Here is a 19,499-nt window from a genome sequence, read left to right on the forward strand (position 1 = left end):
AGGGTTTGATACATTCAATTCACCACCACAGCCAGAAGTCATGAAATCACTGAAGCAATTAAGTCTGGGGAGTGTTGGAGGGGGTGTATTTAAAGGGCAACCTCACTAAAACTTCAGGAGGCGCCCACTACACTTGTCACAACGTCGAGTCAAGGCTTTGTCTTCCCTCAAACTACATATTAACCTCCACAGTTCCAAATCACTGGGAAAAGGCACAAGTGCTGGCACTCAGCCACCTCCAACTGGGAAATGTAGCTACCACAGCACAGCAGACAGGCACCAAACCCACAGCCAGACAGTCCTGGCTTGCTCCCTGCACCAGGACCAGGCCCTCACCAAGCACCCAACACAGCCCCCAACCCCCCTTCTCAGCCAGCTCAGAGCTGGATACCAGACTGCAGCAGCACCCAAAGCTAAAGAAATCAGCTCTCACACCCAGACCTACCCAAACCCTGCCCAACCACAGCACCCAGCACAGAACTCACCTAAGCTGCCATCCTCCCTGCAGCCCCACACTTGCCCCAGCAGCAGCCACCCCAGGAGCTGCCCTTGCAGTGAGCAGGTGGCTCTCATCCTCAGGTAGTTAGTAGAAATTGGTTTCACCAGTGCCAGCAGGGGACAGTGATGGAATCAGCACCAGCTGGGCCATGCTCCACCTCAAGGGTCTGGCCCTGCAAGTGGCAGTATCCAGGTAAGGGCAGCCACAGGAGGTGCAGGGGAAAGACCCTAGCCCTGCTGTTTGGCCTGGCCACAGATGCATGGAGTTAATGGCACTGAGTGGGATTTTGGCAAGTGGCTGCAGTGGGCTGCAGACCCCAGCAGCCTGAGTGCCTCTGTGCACAGCCAGCGCAAGGTGCTGCCGGTGTTCTGTGTTCTCACCACACTGAAGATGGAGATGCTGAGCTGGCATTCTGCTGGAACAAGGAAGAACTTGAGGGGTTTGCCTTTTCTTTCTTTTTTTTTCTCCTGTCTCCTGATTTGTGTGGATTTTTTTACTTCACATGAGACAAAGCAGTGGGGGTTGGGGGCAGCTGGAAAGCAAATCAGGGACCCTGTGCTGTATCAGTAGCTGAATCAAGCCCAGTCCCCGAGCCCATCACAGCCTGAAGCCTCAGCGTAGCTGGGGGGGTTACATCCTTGGCCCTCCAACGATCCTAGAGTGGCCATGCCCTGAGAGCCCCCAGGAGATGGCAGCAGCCCTTCGTGTTCATGTCCTCTGATGGAAAATCAGCCCTTGGCCAACTTTCTGGAGACTCCTTTCCTCCCAGGGTGGCCACAGGCAGCAGGTACGGCCAGGGCTTGGCTGAGCCCCAGCTCGAAGCCGTGTGGCAGGAACCTGTCCCCACCAGCCACACCATTGCTGCTTCATCCCACAGGAGGCAGGTTGGTGCTGAGGCAGGAGGGGCTTGCTTGCCCCGGGGGTCTGTCCCCTGGCTGATGGCTCCCTCACCAGCCTGCCCACACTCCCCACACCACAGCCACATTCCCATCTGTCCTGAAGCACAGCTGCTGCCACAGAACCCAACCAAGTCCAAGACCAGTTTTGCATGAGGTAATTTACTTCAGAGATGTACAGCTTCTGGAACACGATGACTGCTCAGCAGAGACACTTCAGTGCTTGTAATTCCCTTGTGTGCCAGGGTGCCTGGGATGAGGCATGGGGAGCAGCACCCTGAGCTGTTGTGGGGGACAGGGCCAGACATCTGTGACCCAGGCCAGGGGGTGACTGACCCTTCTAGAAACCTGCACCTGCATGTCCCCTCTCTTCACTGGCTGCTTGATTTTTCTTGGCTTGTTTGTAGCACTTTGCAAATCCTGCACATCTCTGGGCTGGGTGGGGGCTCTTTGCATAGCAGGAGTGGGAAGAGAAGATGGGAGCATCACTCCCCACATGGCCTTTCAGTTATTACTTGGCTCTTGGGCATGAACCCTGCTCTGCCCCTACCCTCTGCATCTGCAGGTAGCACACACAGGCAAAACCATCCCAGGAAGATGCAAGCACACCCCAGAGGTATCAATAACCCTCCCTTGTCACAGGCCAGTCAAAGCAGCTACGTGGAGATATTCAAGAGACAAAAGCAAGTGACAGGACTGCCGTGCTGTCGTGCTAATGAGGGCTGGGCAGCAGCAGCCAGTAACGATGATGCAGGGCAAGCAAAGGCAGGCCCCCACCCACACCCAGGACCCTTTGCTACTTTGCATCAGCCACCTCCCTCACCACAGAGCTCACACCAGCCCCACTGCCACCCGTGCTGGAGCTGGACCATGACAGCAAGGCCAAAACACTCCAGTATTTGTAATGCCTAAGTTAGGTGGTACCAAGCTTGCATCTTACATGGGATGGTCATGGGCACCTTCTGCCTGCCCCTGAGAGCACACCTCTGGATCTCTGCACAGCCCTGCAGCAGGAGGGCCTTTGTCAAGAGCTGGGTGCCCTGGGCAGAGAAGAGGCTGCTTTATCTGTGTTAAGAAAAGGCAGTTCTGGGAGTAACTGCTAAAAATAGCCTTTTCTGTAGCTGGAGAGTGGAGAGAACAGGGAGAGCATGGGGTCAGCTTACAGACAGGGCTGGCAGGGCTGGCAAGCAGAGCTGGCAGGCAGAACTATAGGCAGATCACAGCCAGTGGTGGCACTGGGAGCAGCATCTGTTTCCCAGCACTTGGTGCAGAAAATGGTTTGCTCTTCCCATTTGGCACATCCATGATGTCATGTTGAAGCCCTGGGATGGCTTGTGGTATGGATTTTTTTATTACTCAGTGACAATGTAAAGCACTTCCACAAGTAACTGGCTAGATGCCAGCAGGCAGCCAGCTCCCACACCTGCTACTGAGTCTTCTTGCCACCTTGAATCTATCTTCTCATTTTGGGGGGGATAACCAGCCCCCTCCCTTCAGCACTCCCTGGCTGTGCTGTTCAGTCCCTGCAAAGCAAAACAAGTTCCTGCCATGCCTGAGGCTGGTCACACGAGCAGCTTGGTGGTAGGAGTGGGACAGGGAGCCCCTGACCTTAGCCCCAGTTAAGCTTCACCCCAGGGCTGCCAGCTTGCTATGGGAGAGAGATGGCTGCAAGCCTGCCCTGCACCTGCCACAGTGAGCAAGGGGACATGGGGACTCTCCTGTTGGTGGCTCTGCATCAGGCTCTTTCACATCCTCTTGGCCCTTTTCATCCCTGACTCTTCCCATGGGTTACCCACCCACACTGATCTCTAAATGGTTGTAGGTGACCATAAGCCTGCAGGATTCTGTCGGCCAGGCAGCTGCTCCCTGCATAGCAGTGTGATGGCAGGAGCTGCCCTGTCACCCTTGTCACCCTGTGGCCACAGCTCTGGCTGCAGGATGGTGCTCAGCCACAGATCCACCATTTCCTGCCAGGAGACCGCAGCCTGGGACTGCTCTTACTCGCACCAGGGTTACTTTAACCCCAAACTCTCACTCTAAAGACAAGCTCCCATTTTGATCTACAGGACAGGTTTGTGTTCAAATTGAGGGAGTGGGGTAACACAGCCTGCACAGACAGCAGGCTCCAGAGGTATCTAGAGATGCTTCATAACCCCAAGTGAGGTAGCTGAGTGGAGCGGTCCTGTGCCCCAGTGGGAAAGGACACAATCAGCAGGGGCTGTAGGAGCTGGTGTAGGGAGCAGGGTGCCTCTAGGGGCCTCCTGGCCCACAGCCCTCCCTGCCAGGCACAGTTTCTTAAGACAACCAAGTTCTTACTTGGTCATCAGAGCACCAGGATGGAAAAACAAAGGCCAAGGGCCCAGAGAACAAGCTGAAGGAGAAATTACACCCTGGACTTGCACCCTGGGCAGATTTCAGGCACTGGGGGTCTGTTAGGGTGGCTTTTTTTTCAAGTGCAAAGACTAGGCTAAGAGTCACAAGAGCCAGACTAGGGTGGGAGGCAAAGTTGGTCTTAAATCTTCATGCCATGTCATCTGCAGAAGATGCTGGAGACTCGTTGGGTATGTAGGTGAGAGAAATGTTGCATTTGGGTTCGTATTCCAGTGTGCTGGCAGGACACAGCCAAGCACAGCTGGGCTCAGAGAAGGTCTTTCATGATATCTGATGGCAGGGCTTCCCCCACCACATTGGCAGTGCCCAGGCCTGACCTTTTCCGCGTGACAAGCACCATCACCTGCACCGTCCTCTTCAGGGCAGGCTGGCGGGCAGCTCCGTCCGCCAGGAGAGCCAGGGGAGCACGCTGGGGTGAGCTGCTGGGCACCTGGGGGAGTTTGTAGCACTTGGGGTAGTTACTGAAACACTCAAAAGCATCGTTGCAGTTTCTGCAAGCCACAGGACGGTCATCAAAGCCTGGGGATGGGAAAGACTGGAGTGCAGCACTGGGGCAGCCGCAGCAAAGGAGGGTGCGGATGGCCTGGAGGAGCACCATGTCCCTGGAGAGGAACTTCTGGAAGTTGGGCTTGAAGAGCAGGTATACCAGGGGGTTGTAGAGTGTTGAGGACTTGGCAAAGGCAGCTGACAGCACAAAGGCCAGAGCTGGCACCTGGCTGGCATCGCCAAGGACTGCCCACAGGGCAACGATGGCGTAAGGGGTCCAGGCAGCCAGAAAGCCCAGGCACACAGCAACACTCAGCTGGAAGAGAAGGAGATGGAGACAGCAGTACCATGAGCCTCCTGTGGCACATGCAGGATCCTGACCCCCACCCCAATACTCAGCCATGTGCAACAGGACCCTGAGGGGTCAGTCACAGTCCCGGGGAAAGGTGCTCAGCCTTCTGGACCCATGGCACTGGGTGTCAGACAGCAGGGCAGCAGCTCAGCACATCCCAGTGTGGGCACAAAACCCTGCACTCTCTGCAGGTGACTCACAGCCCAACCCATCTGGGAAACTCTGGGATTGCCTCAGCTCACCACAGCAGATGATTACAAAGTACCCAGTGACCCAGCTGTGACCAGGTCAGCATTGAACCTTTTGGCATCAAATCCCTCCAGTACCCCTTGTGCCAGTGTGCAGACCAACTGAGAGGCTCTGCAGACCACCCTGCTCTAAGCAAACACCAAGGCTCCTTTCAAGGCCAGGTTAGCAAGCTGGCTGTGTTCATGTTTGGGTTGTTTTAAAGGGTATTCACTTCTTTTTTTCACATCTCCTTGGTAAGTGATAGCATTAGCTCACGGTCTGGGGAACAATGACTCATGCAAGCTCCTTTAAAGAGCTTTGCCAATGTCATTTAAAACGAAAACTCCTCCACCCGATGGCTTTAAGCAGGGGAGATGTGTTGTTACCCACACTGATACCAACACCTGGTGCAGCAGACACCCTGGCAGGAGGAGTCCTGCCGTGTTCACCTGCCCACGGGGCGGGGGCCTGGGGGCACTGTGGGACCCCGCAGTACCCCAAGCCCTGCCCTACCTTCACCACCAGGCCGTGCACGCTGCGGGCTCTGCGCTGGGGGGAGGTGTGCTGCCTGACGGCTCGCCGGGACACCCGCACTGTCCACAGGATCAGCGAGTAGGAGACCAGGATGAGGAGGCAGGGGAGAAGGTAGCAGAAGATGACGAGGGCGAGAATGTAGAGCGTGGCCTCCCTGTTGGAGGCTTTCCAGGTGATGCAGCAGGCTGTCCCATAGGGCTCGGGGCCGTAGCTGCCCCACTCAGCCAAGGGGGCCGTGGCAAACATCAGGGCATATGCCCAGATGCACAGCAGCAGCACTCCGGCGTGGCACGGCGAGAACTTGTTGCCTGTGGCAGAGGGATCAGGATGAGGATGGTTTTCCGTGGGCAAGAGAGAGTAGAGAGGGGCTGCCACCCCAAGCTGCTTGCTCCTTCAAGCACTGGGGGAGAGACCACCCACCCTGGGACATGGCCAGGGCTGCCTGGGCAGGACAGGAGCTGTTGCACACAACGTGGCAGCACTGCAGACCTGGAGTGGGCAGAACCATGCCAACACTCACCCCTTGCCCTGGGACACACAGATATCCTCTTGTCCACTTTGGAGGGCAGTCAGAGGAGGGAGCCTAGTGAAACACAGGGACTTGCCCCAGCCTGGGCAGCCATGTGTAGGATCAGCAATGACTTCAGGAGGAGCTGCTGGGAGGTCATGTGGCTGCTGGTGGCATGCAGGGGGACACTGAACCCACAGCCCTGTGGGCAGCTTGGAAAGAGGCATCCTGGCTGCAGCAGCCTGGGCCTGGGCAGGGACTACTCAAAGCCACCTCAGACACTGTCATTTGAAGGACCTGCTCCTCTCTAGCAGACTGAAGCCCTGAGTGAGGCAGCTTTTTTCCTTTCTGTCCCATTGCTCTTCAGATCATGAACTCCCTGATCTAAGAGCTCAATATAAAGTGCTAATTCTTCAGCCACACAGCAGAGCAACAGTTTTCTTTGGAACTAAGCAATTAAAAGTACACTGAAACTAGCCATTTCCTCAGGGAAAACGGGCTGGGATGTCACAGGGAGATAAGCCACATGTGCCAGGCTGCCAAGTTCCAGCTCCTCTCAAGAGCAGACCTGTGCAGGGAAAAGCCACTGCTGCCTAAGCTGCCTTTTAACAGACAGATTTTGTCTTCATCTTTCCTCCCACCTTTGTAGTGATCTCCTGAGCTGGTGTGCCAACCAAGGTGACTCTGCTCCTGCGTTGTCCTTGCACTTCTGTGAGCTGATGGGGACAAAGCATGTGGCAACAGCCACAGGCTGTGGGCAGATGGGCAATAAGCCATGGGAGAAGGGGTGAAGGTGCACCCTGAGGTGCTGCTCTGCAAAGCAAACTAAGATCTTTGATTTCCCATTTTATTTCAATTTTTGGTCTTTAATCCAAAATCTGATATGAGATACCCACTAGCTGGAAGGTGAGCAGCTGAGATGAGGAAATGAATGTCACCTCCACACAGGAGGACCTTAAAATGTGTTTGGGACACCCTGGATCCCCATTCTTCCTCAGGTACTCTCTGTGCTGCGTGCCCTCAGCAAAGAGCTGGTGCCCACACTGCAAGCTGCAAGCACCTACATTAGCTCTGTGGAGGAAATCCAGGTGAAAACAGCTACAGAAGTGAGCTATGACACTGCACACCCAGCCCCCCTGTATTAATTATGTCAGTGAATTAAATACATTTGGCCTATGGCTCTCCCACCAGGGATCAGGGAAAGCAGCTCTTCCTTGCACTGCCAGAGCTTGTGGCTTCCCAGAAGCAGAGTCTGCCCTGGCCTAAGCTCAGGTCTGTGTGTGGATGTTCAAAACTCTGCACCCTGCCGTGATACAGCAGCTAGGATTTTTCTACAGAGGGAGGACTACCCTCCTGACACTTCCTGGATGATGCTCCTGAACTCTAAAGGGAAGCAGGAGACAGCTGAAATGCATGCACAGGACACAGGCACAGGGTGCTGGGGCTCCACAGCCCCATGCAGGTGCTGGGAAATGAAAGCACAAGTGACAAAGGCCTGCAGAGTCTGCTGCATCGGTGCACTGACTGGGATAGGATCCCTGGGCCAAAGCTTTCCCAGAGGAGGTGGATCTGGCCCATAAAACCCAAGGGTTATGTTAGCCAAGAGGGGTGCAAGTACAGATGAGGACACATCCCAGCACCTACCATATGCTGGGTAACAGACCTTCAGGCAGCAAACCGTGCTGAGCACCGTCAGGCTGGTGAGGCTGCACAGCCCGAACAGGACCCCACAGAAGGCGTAGAGGGTGCAAACTGCCCGGTTGAAGAGCCACCTGCAAGGGAAAGCCTGTGGGCAAGGACAGCCCTCTGCTTGCCTGGGGCAGCTGACTCACAGCCCCTGCCCTGGGGCTGGGTGACAATCTGCTCCATGGGCCCTGCTCCAGAGGGAGGTTGGGTGTTTCCCAGCTGCTCTCCTGGCACTGGAGCCTCAGCTGCTGGTCCCACACCAAAACCAAGGCTGGCCATGCATGGGGTGGCTGCAACGGGCTGCACAGAGTCCTGTACCTGATTGCCCAAGAAAAGACATGAGCTTGCTCCTAATTTATTCTCTGCACATCCCAGTGACAGGCAGTGGTGGAGCCATGGGTGCAGGAGCTGCCCTGATGCACAGCAGTGTACACTGCTCCAGTGCCCATGCCATGCAAGTGCCAGCTTGGAAACCAACCAGCAGACCTTTTTTACAGCAAGTCTGCATCATAACCTGGAGGATCAGGGAACAACAAAGACCCTGCTGTGGGATGGATGTCTGTGAACTTACACAGTGCCCCAGTGCTACCAGACTGACTGCTTGGGTCCCTCTACAACCCCTGTCAGGGATCTCCCCATTTCAAAACAAGGTTTGCAGACTGTACTCAGGGCTGTTGGCCAGTGCAGAACTGCTTCCACAAGGTACCTGTGTGCAAAGAAGGAAGGAGTGGCCAAGGGAAAGAGTGTCACCGTCATGCTCAAGTCACTGATGGCTAGGTTGACGATGAAGAACTCAGCAGGCTTCAGCATGGACCTCTTCTGATAGGCCACCAGCAGGAGCAATGAGTTTCCAGAGAGGGACATGATGCCTGTGGAGAAGGCAGAGGAATAGTGCTGTATGTAACAGAGCTGGAAAAGGAGGCAGGATCATCTTGAGATGTTTGGAAGCAGACACCGGAGATGTCCACAGAGGGTGGAAAAGGCTCCAGACTTCCCTCTCCAGAGCGGGCTGAGCAGAGGAGCCCATGGGATCTGCAGAGCTGCATGAGCACATCTGGAGCTGCTTTACATTGAATTTGATCCCTTCCCCTTCCTGACATCCTACAGAGGCGTTGGGTAGGAGGGCAGTGATGGGGTGAGACTGCAATGGGCTGCGGGTGGAGGATCTGGCCAGCATCACTTCTTCCAGCTGGAAGGAGCAAGGGGGGCACTTCCTTCCAGCTAGATAAATAACTGCAGCTTTGTACAACTGCTCTTCTGATGTGAGGCCAAGTTGCTGGGCCCCTTTGCCTTTTTAATTTCTTCCTGGCAGTGTCACTCCTGTGACTCTGTGCTGTCCAATATCATGGTAACAAAATAAACAAGAAGAAAGGCATTATGAAGATCAAGGAAAATCCAGACTAAACAAGAGAAGGCTCTTCATTTGCTATTAGTGTACTTAAAACAACAGTGGCAATTACCATTCTATAAGAAGGGCTTTCTCCTTTCTTTTTTGTTTCCCTTTCATTGCATGATTTTGCTTTCATTGAAGAGGTTTTGGTGTCCTCAGAAGGGGAATCTCTCCTGGTCTTGGGACAGGTCAGGTAGGACAAGAGTTTCTCCCTAAAGGATTAGGCTCTAAATTAAATACTGTGGTAAGAATCAGCTTCCAAAACTGCTGCATGGCCAATGCTGAAGTTCCCCTCAGGAGCAGGATTCCCATGCAGGATGGCCAAATTCAGAGCTTTGGAGGATTTGGAGCTGCTGGAGGGTAGATTAAGATGTTTGTCCTCCTTCCCAGGCTCACAAGACATTTTTCCCACAGAGCTCCTCTCATGGCTGTGCTAAGTACATTTTTATTGGCTTTACTAACTCCTAGGAGCTGCAGGGTGCTGGCAGCCCCAGTGGTGTGAGCATGCCTTGGGTTCCCCATCATCACAGGCATGAAAAACTCTTCTAGAGTTTGGGAGAAAACTTGCTCAGGGCTCAGAAAACTGGAAGATTTTTATTTGCTGATTGTTTACTTGTGGCCCACACTAACCAGGGCTAGACCCCCTCAGAGCATGTCCCAGCCCCTCAGTTTTGCTTGCTGGCTTTTCAGTGTGACTGACACCAAATCATAAGACATTCATCAGCATCTTCTGCTGAAAGCAAGGGCTAGCTGGAGGCCTAAATCACCTCCAACAGTCATGAAGCTGGCAATGCTAACAGAGATTCCCTATCTCACGTCAGGAGGCTGCAGTAGGAGCTGATGCTCCTCAAAGGTTGTCCTTCAGCTTTCCAAATACTGAGAGGGAAATGCAATCACCAAGCTTTTGAGTGCTGTGGGGAGGGCTAATGTGGGAAAGGCCAGTTTGGTAATGCTGCTAAGGGCTGAACACTCCTGGAAATACCAGTGACTGCAAAAGGTCTGAAACATCTCTGGCAGGCACCTGGGATGCCTGCATCAGGGTCACAGGTATTCTGGGCTGTCTTTCCTTACCAAAGACCAAATAGAGCGTGCCAAAGATCAGGTCTTCTCTCTCTGATAAGGTGGAGGTGAACACAGAGGTGTTGGATGCATTTCCCATCTGCAAAGCAAGATACAAGTGAGGGTGAATTTTGGCTCGTGAAAGAGTGCTAAGCTTCCTCAGTTCCTGGATAAGACAGTTCTGTGATATACTCCTGGCACCCTGCTACAGCCAAGCCAGTGGTGTGCAACATCCCCCTGCCCCTACCACTGTGGGTAGCACTGATCTGAGAGCTGGGCAGGAGGCCAGTAAGAGGATCAGGCTGGTAACCTCACTTGTTCACCATTTCTTCAATTACAGACTTTATTGATTAGCATCAGCCTTAGGATCTACATTTCCTTTGCCAGCCTAAGCCAAGTGCTTACTGCAGCAGGCTCTGAGTGTGGGGACTGGCTGCTCAGGGCTGGAGGCTTTATGTTCTGCAATGTCTCCAGCCTCCCCCAGACTTGCCCTGTCCTTCACCTGCCTCTGCCTGTCCTTGAGTCCACATCAGCAGAGAGACTTGGCCCAGGCTCTCATTGTGATGCATTCATGTGCCATCCAGCAGCATATTAATTGCTCTTACTGCGAGACATGCACTGTGTGTGCCCAGAAGGACCTGTCTAGACAAGGGGACCTGCAACAAGCTGCTCATCAAACCCTGCAGAGATCCTACAGCTGGAGACTGAAGGGAATTGCAATCTTCACTGCTCCTGGCTGGCACCTGCCTTCTTCAGCTGTAACTAAAGCTGACCTATGGTGCCAGCAGTGCAGGCAGTGAGGAGCTTCAGGATGAGCACAAGCATTGATAAAGAAAATATTAGTTAGAAACCATTCCCTTTCTCAGGGTGCCTGACTCAATCATAGAGTTTTATCGACCTAATTAGTTTCCCTGCTATTTTGGGCAGCTGAGCCATAGGTTCCCAAGTGCTGGGGAAGTTAATAGGGAGTAGCAGAGCAGAACAGCAGACACGTTTCAGTAAATTCACTCTCTTCACTGATAACAAAGAAATGGAAAAATATTTTGTTCAGGTGAAGGGGAAAAAAGGGAGAAAAGAGAGGGGCTGAGAGAAAAGAATGGTTTAATTATGTTCCAATAGCTGTTAGCTTGCTTGCTGGGGTGTTTAATGCATGCACTACTTCTGCCTTCTCCCCCAAGGCCTCCACCTGCATGCTGCACAAGAACTGCAAGTGGTGCCCTACCCAGGAAGCAGGGGCTGGAGAGAAGAGGGCAGCTGGGGCCAGCAATGGCACAGCTCAGGCCTCACAAGTGATAACAGGCTGCTTATTCTTGTCCAATAGCCCAGTCTTCATAAGGCTGTGCTGCTAGCTGGAACAGGGAACAGCTGTGGCATTACAGGAAAAAGGGTAAAACCCAGTAGTATCCCATCACAGATCCCTACCTGACCTCTAAGTGCTGTGAGGCAGCTTGGGAGCTATCACATGGGCCAGGAGCTGTGGTGGATGGAGCATTTCCTTCCATGAGTTCTGCTGACATGGATTTCACAACCAGAGCAGTTCCCCTTGTACCTATACCCAGGTGAAAATGTCCACCTCACACCCAAGGCTGCATACAGGCAGATGCAGCTAATTTCTTGAAGTAAGGAGTAAATTGGCTTTGAGTGTAAATGCATTAGAAGACACTGATTGGTGTTAAACTGCCAAGAGATCCTTCCAACAGTTTTTCACCCCCTTGAGTTACAAGCCCATACAGCCAATACCAAGGGATGGTTCCTCTCACCTACTTCACGGCTTTCTTAGGTTAGGTGGGCACACTACCTATAGGATGCTTACAGCTCAGATAAGCTCACTGAAAAGTAGGAGGTGGGACTATCTTGAGCATCTGATGTTAAGCAATCATGTATTTTTATGGTCAGTACCTACATACCACAAGTATGAGGCAGTTGGCTCTGCAGGCTAGGCAGGATGCTGGATTAATGAGCCTAGTTAATGAGAGTTGCAACAGCCACCCGTGGCTCTTGATTCACTCTGCTGAACTTCTGGCCTCTATGGATGGTTCCTGCTGCCCTTATGAACAGAGGCAGGGGAAAGCAAAAGAGCTGGTGTGTGCTGCACAGAAAGAGCTGTCCTGCACTGAAGGCAGAAGGAGAGGCAGCAAACCAGATTTTGGCTCACTTGCTCCAGTAGTCATGGCTAAAGCCCTTGTGCTGCTGGCAGACTCCCACATCTTTGAGACATGTTTTGCCCAGGCTACTGGTTTGACAGCCTGATGCAAATGTGACCTTAATTTAAGCTCCATTTACATCATCCAGCTAAACTGACAGAGGCTGTCAGAAAGATAAGCAGCACACCTTCCTCCTTCCTCAATTCATTTATTGGCTTTTGGTGATGAGGAGGACACAGCACTAGTTTGAAAAGCCCCATCCTCCTTCCTGGGTCTGGAAAGTCTGGTCTGTATGGACATCATAAAGGCAAACATGGACAGCCAGGAGGTCTAAACACTTTGAGTTTCCTAGTACTAAAGAGCTTCCTGCCACCATCTCTCACTTTGGAGGACTGACCACCAGACCTGGTATTTTTCCAGTCTTTTGCTGTGCAGAACAAATCATTCATCTAACAACAGTGTGTGCTTTACCAAGGAACTAAACTCCAGCTACACTATCTGTCTGCTTGGAAGATGCTGCTGGGCCTTGGGGTTTGATATGTGAGCATCTATAGGAAAAAGCACCAAGCAGTGTGACTGCCAGGCAGACTCATGGCTGCACAGCTAGTCTGCTACTTGAACAGATCAAGTGTCCCCTGCCTGACTACCAGTGCAGCAGCTCCTCAGACATCAGTACTTGTATCTATGTACATGCAGTTTCAATGTTCAGCCTTATAAATTCATTACCTTCCAGTAATAGCATGCTGAAATACATAAGGAAAATACTAGCATTTGCATCTTAGAGGCTTCCTGCCTCAAATAGTGTTGGTGTCAGAGCAGCAGCTTGACTTGGAGGACTTCACCTTGCCAGCCCAGCACATGCTTTGCAGGTGCACACTCCCCTGACCTGCTTTTCCTTCTGCTCTCCTGGACAGTGGACATTGCTGTCTCAGTTCTGCTTTTGCACCAGGGCAGCCTTGGACCACTCTAACACATCTGAGCATCCTCATTTGCATGGTAAAGTTCATCTGCATCCATTTGCTCTGCTTGGTTAACATAATTCACAAGGTGTTTGCTTTATAACCTCTCCTGTTCTACCCCTGTTCATCTTGCCTGGTGGCAATGCAGAGGACCAAGTGCTGGCAGTGTGGCCCCACAGCAGCAAGTGCTGCTCATGAGAAGGTTATGGGAAGTCAGAGGAACCTCCATCATTTGGGCTTTCTAGCTGCTCTGGGTAGAATGCAAACTCTCTGGCCATCCCTGTAAATGTCTGCACAATGTCATTACCAGGGCATGCAAAGCTGGATTCTGAGCAGCAATGGGCCAAGATCCACCTTGAGCTTTGCTTAGAGAGAAAAGAGTTTAGTCCAGCAGCTATCCCAGCTAGTATTACCTTGGAAAGCTGCTCTCCAGTCCTCAGCTTGCACTAGACACACAGGGAAGCAATCCACTGCCTGATCTTTCTGCACTTGCACCACACTAAAAGCATCAGTAACAGTTTGCTCGCCTCACCACCTGCTTGCAGGCTTCCACTTACAGGTTTATGCTGAAGGTGACTGTCCCCTCATTGTGTCCTCAGCGTGACTGATGGCACCTGCAGATCCAGGAAGCTCCTCCCTGCCTGCCTGGCTGAGCCACTGGGACGTGCCAGTGCCTAGCTAGAGTGGCTTTTTCTGTTTGCTCCCTGGGAGCTTAGAGAATGAAATCGACAGGAATCCTGAGCAGAGCCCATGAACCCCAGCCAGAGACCCCAGCACAGAATTGACTTCAGGCAGCTTTAAGCTGTTCCTCCTGGCCCTGGTCTGTGTTGAGCTCATCTTTCAGCAGCTATTAAAGCAACAGCAAGACTATTGTTCCCTGTTCTGGAGCTGGGCAGCCCCAGGGCCCTTCCTGTGCCTTCTTTGTGCTCTCCTCAGCAAGGGTAGCCTGGAGGAACCAGCCCAACTGGTTCCTGTTGCATCCTGCATCCCTGTGAGGTCACACCCCAGTGCAAGCCAGGCTCTGGGCATGCAGTACACTCTGCCTGGTTGCAGAAAGACCGCATCATTGAGGAGAGAAATACAGAGGCTCCAGAGTGAACAATGACTGTTTTCTCCCCTTACAAGATCATCATTGCAGTAAAAGGATGTTCCTGGATACCTGGCACTGCCCCTGCCACATGAGCCCTGTGCAAGCACTCCAGGTGCTTTCACAACCAGGCTTTGAGCTGAATCTCTCCTAAGTGGAGACTTAGGCTTTCCCCTGGGATTTTCATGGACGATCCCAACTTGCTGGACACAAGTGCTGGAAATTCCTAGCAGGAATAAGGGAAATGTTTCCTAACCTTTCTTAACCTGCCCTGCGCAAATCTTGTCCCTAGCCTCAAATCCTCACCACACCACCCAGTGACTCATAAAGAATATCAAAATAAATGAGACTTGTGTTCAGGGTTTGGTTATAATGTTGTGATCTCAGGAAAAAAAACAGCAATAGCAAACTTGGGCTTCTGTGGAAAATGGACAGCTGGCTGCAAGACAATTAGGAGATCTGAGGCTTTAACTGAAGGGGGTTGATAGAATTGATGGGACACTGCAGAGAAGCTCTCTGATGACATCTCTCCACCACAAGAAAGCAGCAAAAAGAAAAGCAGCACAAAAAAACCCAATTTCTTCCTTTTTCAGGCCACCCTGTAAAAGGTTTGTGAGGAAATGGGCTTTCCTCCTCGCCAGCAAATGAAGGAGCAAGCAAGGAAGGGCAAGAACATCACTCTGATGCATACTCATAATTGTCAGGGTGAAAAAGCTATTTTAGAGTATTTAATTTCACAGCTAATGAAAATCCAGTCTCAATGTGCTTTCTATGATGAATGTCCTCAGGAGCCCACCTCTCCTTTCCTTGTCTGCCAAAGCATTTTAATTGATGCTAAGGTTAAATTTATTAGAAAGCCACCAAGTTATTAGACCCACAGTATGGCACTGTGGATATGGAAAGGGAAGGAGGGAGGAGGTTTTGCTACATGTTCATCAGCTTCTCAATTTCTTGAGAAAGTGACTCTTCACCATTAACCACAAACAGATGAAAAAGGACAGAGCTCCCAAAGGCACACTCTAGATGTGTGCACTAAGATAGGAGCCTATGCCTTTGGGGTAAATGTCAAGCAGGAATGGCTCTGGAGCATGGAGTTACAGCACAAGTGCCTTCAGTGCTGCTTGTTGCTCTGACCATCCCTATATGCAACAGACTGCAAGGAAGGGGGCTGCAATTTCAAGCCCTGTGACAGTCCAAGCTGGGTGAGACCCAGCTGTGGGTCAGAGTGCTGGAGTGATGTCACAGGCTGCAGAGTGGCACCTAGGAATGGGACTGGGAGTCACTCATCCTAGGAACAAACTTGGTGAAGAGAAGAGTGAATCCAGAAGAGGAGGATGTGGAGGTGATGGAGGTGAGGATGTGGAGGTGATGGAGGTGAGGATGTGGAGGTGATGGAGGTGGGGATGTGGAGGTGATGGAGGTGAGGATGTGGAGGTGATGGAGGTGAGGATGTGGAGGTGATGGAGGTGAGGATGTGGAGGTGATGGAGATTGGCAGTGCCCTTGAGTGGGCAGGAGGATGTAACACTGGTGGTGAAGTGGGACTGCTGGGTTCATCTTTTCCACAGTGCATGTGAGAAGCTAAATGCTTACAGCCCAGTGAAAATAATTTCCTCTCCTGTATTCTCTGGAGAGTAAAGAATGTCCATGTACAGCGACAGGTGATTTATACCTCCTTGTACCAGACTGAGTGACTCTGGCCGTGAGAAGGATGTCCTTCATTAACCTAATTGGAAACAACCTTCATATAGGGCTGAGTAAATCATTCCTGAAATTCTCACAATGCACAGCTCTCCCCTAGGCCATGCTTCATCCTTCCTCAAGAGCCCCTGGAAGCAGACATGTTCACAGCACACACACATCACCTCCCCAGAGCGCTCTAGCAAAGCATATGTGCTAAGAACATGGAGCCTAGGAGAAAGGAGAGATCACGGTCACACAGCTGCACTGGTGATGAGACAGGGCAAGGCCCAGCATAAACAGTCTGGAAAGAATTGTTCCTGCTCCTCAGCATACACACAGGCACAGAGCAAAGGAAGGAGAGAACTGGCAAAGCTTGCAGGACTTTATTTCCATCAGCTCCCTGGCAGGTCTCCATCCTGCAGTACATCAGGGGAGCTACAAGTGTCCTGTGAGATCAAGCTGGCAGAAAGTAATAATAATCCAGGGGAGAGGAGCTTCTATTTCTGGCAAATTACTTGGGATTTGCCTTATTTTTATGGTTGTGCTTGAGCTGTTGCAAAGCACACATCTCTCATTATAATACAGGAAAGGGTAAAGTGCATCCCTTGCTCTGATGGATATGCTGATGTCATTGACACATGGCAATAAATCAGTTTTATAGAAATATGGAGAGCTATCATTCTTGTGTCTGAAGGTAAATCATAAACTAGATCCTGTAAGCTTACCATAGCTGCAGGCAGTGCAAAGGCAAGCAAAGCTAGGATCAGTACAGCAACTATCACAAAACCAGACCTTCTCCTGCTGCTTTCACTGGGGGTCTGTAAAGCCTCCCCCCTCCCAGATGAATAGAAGGTGGAGCACTTGTCAGAGCTCCTCTGTGAGGGGGATGCTGGCAGCAGGCCCCAGGATGTGTTCACACGGTGTTTACCCTTGTAGAAACAAGACAGTGAGTAACCTGCTTCCCTGCCATTCGCAAACCTGCCCTGGTTCTGCTTGCCTGCCCAAAGGCCACCTCTCCCTGAGCTGCTTCCTCAGGTGAGCACACAACAGGGAAGAAGCCTACACAAGCCTCCCCCTCTGCTGTCATGTTTAGGGGAGGGTCACAGGCTGCAGAAGCATCAGCACAGGTACTAAACACATTCACACTCATTTCTGACAGAAACAGCTGCTGGAGTGCTCTTCCCACTCAAAAACATTTCAACAACATGCCTATGCTCAATCAAGGCTAAATCTGTAACACCTCTGGGGGGATTTCAGATGAGAATGCCTCATCAGGGGCTACCCAGCCAGCACAAAATCAAGCTGCATGTTCATGCAGTCTTTGGGCACACAAAGCTGCTGTTGAATTTGATTTAAGCTCCATTGTTCTGAGTCTGTTCTGAGAAGAGACAGACGGTGAAAGCTCCTTTCCCCTCAATTTAATCAGACTTCAAAATGAGATGAAGTTTTCCGAGCAGCTGCTGCCACAGGTACATTACCAGGAAACCCTCACGTTCTGCATCACAGAGCCTATTCTTGTGTTCCTGTAACTAAACCTACACCTGGAAGGACACTGGCATAGCTGGACTGGTCTGATCACATGCACTCTAACTGAAAACCTGTACATTTTATTTTGGGTGACTGTTGGTGTTGGCCTTTTCCTCTCCAGACTTGGGCAGCTGCTTTTCCTCAGCCAATGTGCCACAAAGACAGAGACTTTCTTGAGAGGAGAAGGAAACCTGATAAGCCTGGAAAGTCAGTTGACCTCCAGTCTCTTTCAATAGTAAATAGCAAGAATCGATTTCTGCAGCTGCTAGCACAGGGGAAGCTCAGACGCTGCTGCCTCCCTAGCAAATAAAGCAAGCCTGAAAAAGTCATGGAAGAGCAAAGAGCAGAGCTGAGTGACAGCTCGCTACTGGAAGGACAAACTGCAGTGCAAGAAAGGGCAGCCCCCAGTCCCCTACCCCAAATGACTTGGTAGGTGACAGAGATGTCCTGTGCCAGGGCTGCCTGTCCCTACTGGTTACCAACAAAACAAGCCTGCTTTCTGCCTCCCCCCATTAGCCACCCAGGTCTCTTGCAAGCCCCTGCAAGAAGGGGGTGCACCCGTGCACCCTAAAGTCCTCAAGTGTGGTGTGCCACTCACACCCGGGGCTGCCCAGGTGGGGAGCAGAGATGGCAAGCAGGGCTGGCACTGCTAGTCCCCAGTGCTAACCGCGGGGCACACACTGCCCAGGGCTGTGCTCTATCAAACGCGAGGGGACTCGCGGGGACTGGGCTCCCTGGCACGCAGCACCCGGGGACACCCCTGAGGACATGTACTCCACACTCCCAGTCCCGGGGACGCTCGGGGGCACCGTGTCCCACCCGGAATGCCCGGGGCAGCACCTTACCTTACCGCGGCCGGCCTCCTCTTACCTTTCCCGGAGGAGCCGCCGGGGTCAGCCCGCTCCGTTCTCCGTCGCCAGAAACTTGCCGGGGCTCCCGCGGCAGCTTCGCGGGGCGGCGGCGGCGGCCGTGGGAGATGCGCGCAGGTTCCGCGGCCGCGGGAGCGCGACGGCTCAGCACCGCCAGCGGCGGACAGCTCCGCGCCCGCACCGCGCTCTGCCCGCACCGTGCCCGGCCCGCCAGCACTAGGCTCTGCGCTACCTCCGCCCGGCTGAGGAGTCCGGGGGTCGCCGTCCCCGCAGCCCGGGCAGCAGTTGTGCGGCACACAGGCACGGCCAGCTCAGCCCCGGGCACTCTGCTCCCTGGGGGTAAACCCCCTGCCAAGCTGCACCTCACCAGCGACTGGCCTCGGAGATGCTGTTTGCATAGCTAGAGAAACTGAGGCACAGAGAATGAAGCTAAAGCTGTGCTCCGTGGCCGCGGCATCTCCAGACATCACTTTGTCTCCCCTTGGGTACCTCCTCTCACCCCCCTCAGCGGAGGCACACTGGTCATTCACTCACCTCTCCCTGAAGATCTGCTGGGCCACTTGGCATGACCCCATGCTGTGCTGTGAGGTGCTCCAAGGACATGCTCAGAGTGACAGAGGAGGCAAGGAGGTGGAGATCACTGTGCTGAGCCTGTTGCCAATTGGAGCTGGGTTCTGTTTTCCACCCAAATTAATCTGACCTGCCTCTGCTTGGCAAAACAGAAGTCATGGCCATCACTTAACCATGTCTCGTTAATTCTCTCCACACCAGGAGTTTTCACTTGGCTGCCAGTTTGAGATGGGAACAATATCAAAAAACTCTAGTGCTCATTCCTAGAGCTCCAGATAACATCAGGGCTGCTGGTCAGCTTGGACTCAGGGGCTTGAATTTGCTTCAGAAAGGAACCTTGAAGCTGAAGAAATGGACAGCAATAGCACAGCAATAGCCTTATGTACTCTACGTGCTTTGGAAAGAGCCTTCATGAGAAACATCCATGGACTAAACAGCTATGTAAATAGATACATACTGAGGTTATTACAAACTGGAAGTGAGTTTTTGTTTGTGTTCCAGGAATACAAAGGCCTCAGCCAAGTTTGAGGCCCTGTTGTGCAGCCCCCTCCACAAAGCCAGACTTAATGTTAAAAGCCTGGCGCCTACCAGGGAACATGCCCCAGTTTCTCCCTTTCACCTGGGATGGATCT

At 52.4% G+C, this 19,499-nt stretch overlaps 1 protein-coding gene across 1 annotated transcript; it reads right to left on the reverse strand.

The window, feature by feature from the left end:
• Positions 1-1,552: 1,552 nt before the first annotated feature.
• On the reverse strand, positions 1,553-19,272 carry LOC137447117 (opsin-5-like). Its single transcript, XM_068150383.1, has 6 exons — positions 18,832-19,272; positions 10,042-10,129; positions 8,287-8,449; positions 7,539-7,666; positions 5,366-5,694; positions 1,553-4,588 (listed from the first exon to the last, which is right to left on the reverse strand). The coding sequence occupies exons 1-6, from the start codon at positions 18,898-18,900 to the stop codon at positions 4,034-4,036; spliced, it is 1,332 nt and encodes a 443-aa protein (XP_068006484.1). The 5' UTR covers positions 18,901-19,272; the 3' UTR covers positions 1,553-4,033.
• Between the last annotated feature and the right edge of the window lie 227 nt (positions 19,273-19,499).

Source organism: Melanerpes formicivorus, unplaced genomic scaffold (genome assembly GCF_026170545.1).
Source record: "Melanerpes formicivorus ecotype bairdi unplaced genomic scaffold, bMelFor1.0.p_v2 SCAF_19, whole genome shotgun sequence".
Taxonomy (NCBI): domain Eukaryota; kingdom Metazoa; phylum Chordata; class Aves; order Piciformes; family Picidae; genus Melanerpes; species Melanerpes formicivorus.

Bases quoted from the DNA above. Each gene is read 5' to 3' on its own strand.
- LOC137447117 (XM_068150383.1), bottom strand. From the start codon at position 18,900: ATGTCCTTGGAGCACCTCACAGCACAGCATGGGGTCATGCCAAGTGGC. The intron at 7,667-8,286 runs GTACCTTGTGGA...TTTCCCTTGCAG, and splicing joins CCTTCCTTCTTTGCACACAG to GTGGCTCTTCAACCGGGCAG. The intron at 5,695-7,538 runs GTAGGTGCTGGG...CCTCTGCCACAG, and splicing joins GGTCTGTTACCCAGCATATG to GCAACAAGTTCTCGCCGTGC.